Source organism: Globicephala melas, chromosome 3 (assembly GCF_963455315.2).
Source record: "Globicephala melas chromosome 3, mGloMel1.2, whole genome shotgun sequence".
NCBI classification, from domain to species: Eukaryota; Metazoa; Chordata; class Mammalia; order Artiodactyla; family Delphinidae; genus Globicephala; species Globicephala melas.
The window spans coordinates 152760940-152771089 of record NC_083316.1 but is presented as its reverse complement, the minus strand read 5'-3'; the positions used below and the strand labels follow the sequence as shown (position 1 = coordinate 152771089).

The 10150-nt window shown below is 42.9% G+C and overlaps 1 protein-coding gene across 1 annotated transcript in view; it reads left to right on the top strand.

Annotated features, from left to right (window-relative positions):
* The first annotated feature begins 337 nt into the window (after positions 1–337).
* The window catches only part of COL23A1 (collagen type XXIII alpha 1 chain), a 352704-nt gene continuing 342891 nt past the window's right edge, over positions 338–10150 (top strand). The window contains exon 1 of the mRNA XM_060296702.1: positions 338–810. Coding sequence (XP_060152685.1) covers positions 520–810 — 291 coding nt within the window. The 5' untranslated portion in view covers positions 338–519. The remainder of the gene's footprint in view (positions 811–10150) is intronic.

Genomic DNA, 10150 nt, shown 5'->3' with positions numbered 1-10150 from the left:
CCAGGGGTAGGCTGCAGAAGGCGCTCTGAGTCTCTGGGTGCACCACAGACCTCTTGGGATTGCAGCTGGAACTCGGGCTGAGGAGTCGCAGAGGTGCATGCGCGGGAGTGGGTGCAGCCCGGCGTCCAGGGTGCAGCCTGGCGTCCAGGTGAGGGCGGAGGTGCGTGCTGCGCGCGGGGTCAGCCAGGTACGCGCTGTGGGGCTAGCCAGCTCCGTTTCCGCCCCCGCCCCCGCCCCCTCGCCGCGCGGGGCAGGCCTGGCCGCTCCTCCCCTGGGTGGGTCCCGGCTCCTTTTCTGGCAGGGTCTATTTGCATAGAGGAAACTGCCCAAAGTGGCCGCTGTGGAGGAGCTGGCTGCCGGGAAGGGGGCGTGCGCCGCGGTCCGCTGCTGCCTGGAGGCCAAGCCCCGCGCCGGGCCGACCTCGTGCCTCGGGCTCTCCAGCACGCTACAGCACGCTCAGCCAGCGACCCCGGCTCTCTGCACCGTCCCCTCTGAGAGTCCACCCGCGACGAGCACACCATGAGTCCAGGCCAGTGCGCCGGCGGCGACGCGCGTAAGGGCTGCCGGACGGGCGGCGGCGGCGGCGCGGGGCGTCCCGCGACGGCAGCCGGGGCCTGGGCGGTGAGCGCGCTGTGCCTGCTGCTTTCCGCCGGCTCGGCGGCCGCCTGCCTGCTGCTGGGCGTCCAGGCGGCCGCGCTGCAGGGCCGGGTGGCGGCGCTCGAGGAAGAGCGGGAGCTGCTGTGGCGCGCGGGGTCGCCGGACACCCTGGTCGCCTGGGCCGAGCCGCAACTGGAGCGCCTGCTGCGCGAGGTAAGTCGCCGAGCGCAGGGCTGAGAGTGTCCGTGCGCCGGGAGCCGTTGCGGTGAGGAAAGGTCGCTCGCCAGCCGTGAGCGCCCGAGTCAGTCCGAGCAGCCTGCGCGGGGCCGGGGGTGGGGTGGGGTGCTGAGGGAGGCTGGGGTGCTGGCGGCCGAGGGGTCCTGCTGTTCCCGCTCCAGCCTCAGGGTCGGCCTGCGTGAAAAACAACCTAGAAGTGCTGTTTCGGGGACGAGCAGGGGGAGGAAGAGGAAGGACTGAGAACTTTGAAATAACAGATCTGGGGGCGGGTCTCCACGGGTGTGTGCGCTCGGACCGGTGGCTTCCCGCCTGCGTTAAGCGCCTGCCTTCCTACCTGTGCCAGGATAATGAAGAAGCTTTTGCGGGAAGTGTGTGGTGACTTCTGTCACTGGTAGCAGCTACTGTTCCCAACGCTGATATACCTGCAGAGGTGTGGGGCTCCCAGCAGACCGGAGGTTTCCTGGTGGCAGGAAACCTCAGTCAGATCCTGGCCGGGGCCCTTGGAGGGGCATGGTTAATCCAGCCTGCGCTGTCCACCCTCCGGCCCCTCAGGAAAGTGTTTCAGAACAGCTCCATCTTGGAGATGCTGTGCTGTGCCTGGGGCTGCTTGGGCTCAGCGCTCACCCAGGGCATCCCAGACCTGAGGGGGTGCCAACATCAGCTTGGCAGGGTGAGGGGAATAAAAAACAGTCCGGGCCAAAAAGTACAGATTCTGGATTCGGTCGACGCCACCTAGGCGATGCCACCTGGGCATTGTGGACACAGCAGATGCTGAGTTTCCTTGCTGGAAGCATCATATGAGACTCTCTGACACTTCTGTTAAGGTTGCTGCTATGTGTCTTCAAAGCAGGAGCCACATGTGAGACTTCAAATCTCTCACCCATCATGCTGATCAAAACCTCCAGCAGGGCACCTCCCCATAGAACAGTGGTGGTAGACTGGCCAGAGCACCCCTGCTTGTGCTGGCCTCCCTTGCCTGAGCCATCCTCTTCTTCCTAGGAAAGGCAGCTACCCCAAGATCACAAGCATATTCCCCAAAAGGGCATCCTCAACTGTAGTATGAATAGCACCACAGTGTTTCAAGGTAGAGGAGAAGATGGGCAGGGCTGTTACTACCATTTCCCCTGAACTGTACCCAGCTGTGATCTTTATTAATGTAGCTGTGTATCCATTTTTTAGTTAATTTGGATTCTTTAAGGTGAATGGGAGAAAACTGTACCATGCCTTTGTGTTCACCATACCTATTTCTTAGTCACTTTAATTTAAGCCAGTGTTACATCTCTTCTAACTTGGTTTTGGGCAAAATTGCTGCTTCATGAAATGATTTCCTATGTTCCTCTTGAAAGTGCCTGCAGACTTTAGAAATCTCTGCTGGCAACTCCTGGTGATGGTTTCATAATTGCAGCCCATTACCTTTTGGCAAATCCTTAGAGACAAGGGTATTGAATTGATTTATGGAGGGCCAGTAAAATTTCTACCTGTTAGTGCTATAACTGTGGCTGTTCTTTCGAATGGGGGGCCCCTTTTACTTAATAAAAAATAAACTGCAAGCTTTGATTGAGTAAATCAGAAATCCCAGTAAAACCTTTTAGAAGAAACTTGCAAATTGTGTCCATTCTAATAGGGAGGAGAGTGCTGGGAAAGCAGCCACTGCTGAGATTCGAGTCCTGAACTATGCAGATCGTAGGAGGCTTCATCCTGCTTCCAAGGAGTTATTGGGCAGAGTATTCCCCCTCTCTCTCCCTCTCTGTTTCTCTCTCTCTCTCTCTCCATACCACCCCCCCCACGCCACCTCCCCCACTTCTTTCCTCTTCATTAGTAAGGGGAAGGGAAAATTTCAAATCCTGGGATTGCCACTTGAAATTTGCTGTACCATTCTGCAGGCTACATCATTAGCATAGGACACATCCTAATGCTTGTGCTACTAGCTAACCAAGTTTGGTGTTGAGGAGTCTCTACTTGGAGCATCTGAGATGCCACACTATGAATGCAGTTGGGGTTCAGCTTCTGACTGTTTCAGTGTCCCTGTGAAAAGGCATCTCTTTCCCAGGGCACCAGTCTGTTCCTGCTCCTAGCCATTCTTCTCACAAATGTCACTGGATGGGAAATGTACATGGCCTGGCCAGTGACCCTGAGAGTCCCTGGCTGAGATGAGGGGACTCATGGGAGGTGCATAGTGGGAGTTGGTAATTGGGTTTAAATAGATGTGAAGATAATTTAGAAAAACTATTTGATATGAAGGACAAATAAATAATGAACTGAAAATCTCTTAAAGAAAGAACCTTTGTACTTGAACATGTTTTTCAGTTCTAATTTGTTCGCAGTGAAGCATCCTTTCAGCCTGTGCTGAAGTAGCTGTGTATGTGAGGATGCCTGCAGCTTGTCCTTTTACCAACAAGCTTGTTTTCAGAGAATAGAAATCCTTGCCAACCATACACAACTTTAATGTCAGAAAAAAATAAAAAATAAGCCAACAGAAGCCACTGTTAATATTGGACCCACTGTCTTTGTTCCCTTGGGAACAGAACTGTGAAATAACTTCTTTGGGACTGGCTGATGTGCCTGATAATGTAGATATAGAAGCTACAAAAAAGGAATATTCATGATAACTCATGATTATTAAAGACCCTTCCCATGGTACAAAATAAAGAAATGGTTTTCAGAAAATAAAAGCAAGATTTTTGAGCAAGAGTCATTAACAATAGTATCTTCAGTATGACCCAAAAATATAAATGCAAAACAAGCATATGATATTATGCTTTTAAAGTGCTTTAAAAAGCTTGCCTCGGTAATCAACCCCCCCATTAGTTATACCTATAGTTACAGTACTACAAAAGCTTAAATTTTAGAGTAAATAAAATAGCTGCTATACCACAGTAAAAACTTTAATGCAAGGATTAAAGAAATATTTAGTTGTATTCAGAGGAAACTATTTTCAGCTTACAATGGATTTATTGTTGGCTGTTGGTCTTCCATTCTCCAGACCAATCAGTTTGAAAACAAGAAAAGCCCAGAGACTCAGGGTAAAATTCAAGCCCTTTCCTTCCCTACCATCAACTATATATATTGACTAAGTTACCATAAAACCCAAATCAGGAATCAAATGTAGCTTTTTTTGGCCTCTGTGGCAGCTTGTCACTTATCAGGACTGCTCTAAGGTGTATGCTTTAATAAAAATGGCAATTTTTGAGTCCCATAGCACAACTGGAGATGGAGTATAAATCATAGCTACATTTGTTTCCTTGACATTTCCTGGCTCCCAAACCAAAAAAGTTTACAGTTACTTCCTGGCATGCTCACTTTATTTCTCCACTCTTTTTTTTTCCTTGTTTTTTTTGCAGAAGTTTAGGAGAGCTTTATAATAATAGCAGCATGTTTAGAATGAGCCGACTGTTGGGGCATTCCTTTCACAGATATATTTTGGAATTGTTGAATTGGACTTTTACACATTAGCTTTGAAGATTTGCAGCAGTGCTCCTGAAGTTCGGGGATCTGAAAGCTGAATGAATTTAGACCAGCAGGCAGAGAGGGGTAGATGATAAATGGGGTTTCAGTCCCACTATTTACTAGTCCTGGCATCTAACCTCTTCAACTTCCTGAGCTCCAACTTCCTCTTCCCTAATACGATGGTCACAACTACCTGTGTACTGATGAGCAAATAAGATAATGTAGAGGAAAGTGTTGGTCAGTAAGTCTTTTGATGGTGAGTACCAAAATCCCCAAGTGTGATTCCTTAAACAGTACAGTCATTGAATTATCTTGCATAACCTGAGAATCCTGGAAGTCAGCCTGCAGGTCCTGGGTTAGTTCAATGACTTGGCCATGACTGGGTGCCAGGTCATTCTCTGCCATTCTCTTTTTTTTTGTTTTGTTTTCCCTGTCACTTTATTTTTATTTTCTCTCACAACTTTACATTTACTTTCTTTTTTTTTTTTTACATCTTTATTGGAGTATAATTGCTTTACAATGGTGTGTTAGTTTCTGCTTTATAACAAAGTAAATCAGTTATACATATACATATGTTCCCATCTCCTCCCTCTTGCGTCTCCCTCCCTCCCACCCTCCCTATCCCACCCATCCAGGTGGTCACAAAGCACCCAGCTGATCTCCCTGTGCCATGCGGCTGCTTCCCACTAGCTAGCTATTTTACATTTGGTAATGTATATATGTCCATGCCTCTCTCTCACTTTGTCACAGCTTACCCTTCCCCCTCCCCATATCCTCAAGTCCATTCTCTAGTAGGTCTGTGTCTTTTGTTTTTTTTTTTGTCCTTGGATTGTGCATTTTATTTCTCATATATCAAGTTATACCTTTGTTTGAGAGCATCATGACATTTGTTTTATTTTATTTTATTTTTTAACATCTTTATTGGGGTATAATTGCTTTACAATGGTGTGTTAGTTTCTGCTTTATAACAAAGTGAATCAGTTATACATATACATATGTTCCCATATCTCTTCCCTCTTGCGTCTCCCTCCCTCCCACCCTCCCTATCCCACCCCTCCAGAGGGTCACAAAGCACCGAGCTGATCTCCCTGTGCTATGTGGCTGCTTCCCACTAGCTATCTACCTTACGTTTGGTAGTGTATATATGTCCATGCCTCTCTCTTGCTTTGTCACAGCTCACCCTTCCCCCTCCCCATATCCTCAAGTCCGTTCTCTAGTACGTCTGTGTCTTTATTCCTGTCTTACCCCTAGGTTCTTCATGATATTTTTTTTTCTTAAATGCCATATATATCTGTTAGCATACGGTATTTGTCTTTCTCTTTCTGACTTATTTCGCTCTGTATGACAGACTCTAGGTCTGTCCACCTCATTACAAATAGCTCAATTTTGTTTCTTTTTATGGCTGAGTAATATTCCATTGTATATATGTGCCACATCTTCTTTATCCATTCATCCGATGATGGGCACTTAGGTTGTTTCCATCTCCGGGCTATTGTAAACAGAGCTGCAATGAACATTTTGGTACATGACTCTTTTTGAATTATGGTTTTCTCAGGGTATATGCCCAGTAGTGGGATTGCTGGGTCATATGGTAGTTCTATTTGTAGTTTTTTAAGGAAACTCCATACTGTTCTCCATAGTGGCTGTACCAATTCACATTCCCACCAGCAATGCAAGAGTGTTCCCTTTTCTCCACATACTCTCCAGCATTTATTGTTTCTAGATTTTTTGATGATGGCCATTTTGACTGGTGTGAGATAATATCTCATTGTAGTTTTGATTTGCATTTCTCTAATGATTAATGATGTTAGCATTCTTTCATGTGTTTGTTGGCAGTCTATATATCTTCTTTGGAGAAATGTCTATTTAGATTTTCTGCCCATTTTTGGATTGGGTTGTTTGTTTTTTTGTTCTTGAGCTGCATGAGCTGCTTGTAAATTTTGGAAATTAATCCTTTGTCAGTTGCTTCATTTGCAAATATTTTCTCCCATTCTGAGGGTTGTCTTTTGGTCTTGTTTATGGTTTCCTTTGCTGTGCAAAAACTTTGAAGTTTCTTTAGGTCCCATTTGTTTATTTTTGTTTTTATTTCCATTTCTCTAGGAGGTGGGTCAAAAAGGATCTTGCTGTGATTTATGTCATAGAGTGTTCTGCCTATGTTTTCCTCTAAGAGTTTGATAGTTTCTGGCCTTACATTTAGGTCTTTAATCCATTTTGAGCTTATTTTTGTGTATGCTGTTAGGGAATGATCTAATTTCATACTTTTACATGTACCTGTCCAGTTTTCCCAGCACCACTTATTGAAGAGGCTGTCCTTTCTCCACTGTACATTCCTGCCTCCTTTATCAAAGATAAGGTGACCATATGTGCGTGGGTTTATCTCTAGGCTTTCTATCCTGTTCCATTGATCTATCTTTCTGTTTTTGTGCCAGTACCATACTGTCTTGATTACTGTAGCTTTGTAGTATAGTCTGAAGTCAGGGAGCCTGATTCCTCCAGCTGCGTTTTTCGTTCTCAAGATTGCTTTGGCTATTCAGGGTCTTTTGTGTTTCCATACAAATTGTGAAATTTTTTGTTCTAGTTCTGTGAAAAATGCCAGTGGTAGTTTGATAGGGATTGCATTGGATCTGTAGATTGCTTTGGGTAGTAGAGTCATTTTCACAATGTTGATTCTTCCAATCCAAGAACATGGTATATCTCTCCATCTATTTGTATCATCTTTGATTTCTTTCATCAGTGTCTTATAATTTTCTGCCTACAGGTCTTTTGTCTCCTTAGGTAGGTTTATTCCTAGATGTTTTATTCTTTTTGTTGCAATGGTAAATGGGAGTGTTTTCTTGATTTCACTTTCATATTTTTCATCATTAGTATATAGGAATGCCAGAGATTTCTGTGCATTAATTTTGTATCCTGCTACTTTACCAAATTCATTGATTAGCTCTAGTAGTTGTCTGGTAGCATCTTTAGCATTCTCTTTGTATAGTATCATTTCATCTGCAAGCAGTGACAGCTTTACTTCTTCTTTTCCAATTTGGATTCCTTTTATTTCCTTTTCTTCTCTGATTGCTGTGGCTAAAACTTCCAAAACTATGTTGAATAAGAGTGGTGAGAGTGGGCAACCTTGTCTTGTTCCTGATCTTAGAGGAAATGCTTTCAGTTTTTCACCATTGAGGATGATGTTGGCTGTGGGCTTGTCATATATGGCCTTTATTATGTTGAGGAAAGTTCCCTCTATGCCTACTTTCTGCAGGGTCTTTATCATAAATGGGTGTTGAATTTTGTCAAAAGCTTTCTCTGCATCTATTGAGATGATCATATGGTTTTTCTCCTTCAATTTGTTAATATGGTTTATCACACTGATTTGCATATATTGAAGAATCTTTGCATTCCTGGAATAAACCCCACTTGATCATGGTGTATGATCCTTTAAATGTGCTGTTGGATTCTGTTTGCTAGTATTTTTGCATCTATGTTCATCAGTGATATTGGCCTGTAGTTTTCTTTCTTTGTGACATCCTTGTCTGGTTTTGGTATCAGGGTCATGGTGGCCTCGTGGAATGAATTTGGGAGTGTTCCTCCCTCTGCTATATTTTGGAAGAGTTTGAGAAGGATAGGTGTTAGCTCTTCTCTAAATGTTTCATAGAATTCGCCTGTGAAGCCATCTGGTCCTGGGGTTTTGTTTGTTTGGAAGATTTTTAATCACAGTTTCAATTTCCTTGCTTGTGATTGGTTTGTTCATATTTTCTATTTCTTCCTGATTCAGTCTTGGCACGTTGTGCGTTTCCAAGAATTTGTCCATTTCTTCCAGTTTGTCCATTTTATTGGCATAGAGTTGCTTGTAGTATTCTCTCATGATCTTTTATATTTCTGCAGTGTCAGTTGTTACTTCTCCTTTTTCATTCTAATTCTATTGATTTGAGTCTTCTCTCTTTTTTTCTTGATGAGTCTGGCTAATGGTTTATCAATTTTGTTTATCTTCTCAAAGAACCAGCTTTTAGTTTTATTGATCTTTGCTATCGTTTCCTTCATTTCTTTTTCATTTATTTCTGATCTGATTTTTATGATTTCTTTCCTTCTGCTAACTTTGGGTTTTTTTTTGTTCTTCTTTCTCTAATTGCTTTAGGTGCAAGGTTAGGTTGTTTATTCGAGATGTTTCCTGTTTCTTAAGGTAGGATTGTATTGCTATAAACTTCCCTCTTAGAACTGCTTTTGCTGCATCCCATAGGTTTTGAGTCGTTGTGTCTCCATTGTCATTTGTTTCTAGGTATTTTTTTATTTCCTATTTGATTTCTTCAGTGATCACTTCGTTATTAAGTAGTGTATTGTTTAGCCTTCATGTGTTTGTATTTTTTACAGATCTTTGCCTGTAATTGATATCTAGTCTCATAGCGTTGTGGTCGGAAAAGATACTTGATACAATTTCAATTTTGTTAAATTTACCAAGGCTTGATTTGTGTCCCAAGATATGATCTATCCTGGAGAATGTTCCATGAGCACTTGAGAAAAATGTGTATTCTGTTGTTTTGGGATGGAATGTCCTATAAATATCAAGTAAGTCCATCTTGTTTAATGTATCATTTAAAGCTTGTGTTTCCTTATTTATTTTCATTTTGGATGATCTGTCCATTGGTGAAAGTGGGGTCTTAAAGTCCCCTACTATGAATGTGTTACTGTCGATTTCCCCTTTTATGGCTGTTAGTATTTGCCTTATGTACTGAGGTGCTCCTATGTTGGGTGCATATTTACAATTGTTATATCTTCTTCTTGGATCGATCCCTTGATCATTATGTAGTGTCCTTCTTTGTCTCTTTGAATAGTCATTATTTTAAAGTCTATTTTGTCTGATATGAGAATTGCTACTGCAGCTTTCTTTTGGTTTCCATTTGCATGGAATATCTTTTTCCATCCCCTCACTTTCAGTCTGTATGTGTCTCTGAGTCTGAAGTGGGTCTCTTGTAGACAGCATATATATGGGTCTTGTTTTTGTATCCATTCAGCCAGTCTGTGTCTTTTGGTGGGAGCATTTAGTCCATTTACATTTAAGGTAATTATCAATATGTATGTTCCTATTCCCATTTTCTTAATTGTTTTGGGTTTGTTATTGTAGGTCTTTTCCTTCTCTTGTGTTTCTTGCCTAGAGAATATCCTTTAGCATTTGTTGTAAAGGTGGTTTGGTGGTGCTGAACTCTTTCAGCTTTTGCTTGTCTGTAAAGGTTTTAATTTCTCTATCAAATCTGAATGATTCCTTGCTGGGTAGAGTAATCTTGGTTGTAGGTTTTTCTCCTTCATCACTTTAAATATGTCCTGCCAGTCCCTTCTGGCTTGCAGAGTTTCTGCTGAAAGATCAGCTGTTAACCTTATGGGGATTCCCTTGTGTGTTATTTGTTGTTTTTCCCTTGCTGCTTTTAATATGTTTTCTTTGTATTTAATTTTTGACAGTTTGATTAATATGTGTCTTGGCATGTTTTCCTTGGATTTATCCTGTATGGGACTCTCTGTGCTTCCTGGACTTGATTAAGTATTTCCTTTCCCATATTAGGGAAGTTTTCAACTATAATCTCTTCAAATATTTTCTCAGTCCCTTTCTTTTTCTCTTCTTTTTCTGGAACCCCTATAATTCGAATGTTGGTGCATTTAATGTTGTCCCAGAGGTCTCTGAGACTGTCCTCAGTTCTTTTCATTCTTTTTTCTTTATTCTGCCCTGCAGTAGTTATTTCCACTATTTTATCCCCCAGGTCACTTATCCGTTCTTCTGCCTCAGTTATTCTGCTATTGATCCCATCTAGAGTATTTTTAATTTCATTTATTGTGTTCATCGTTGCTTGTTTCATCTTTAGTTCTTCTAGGTCCTTGTTAAATGTTTCTTGCATTT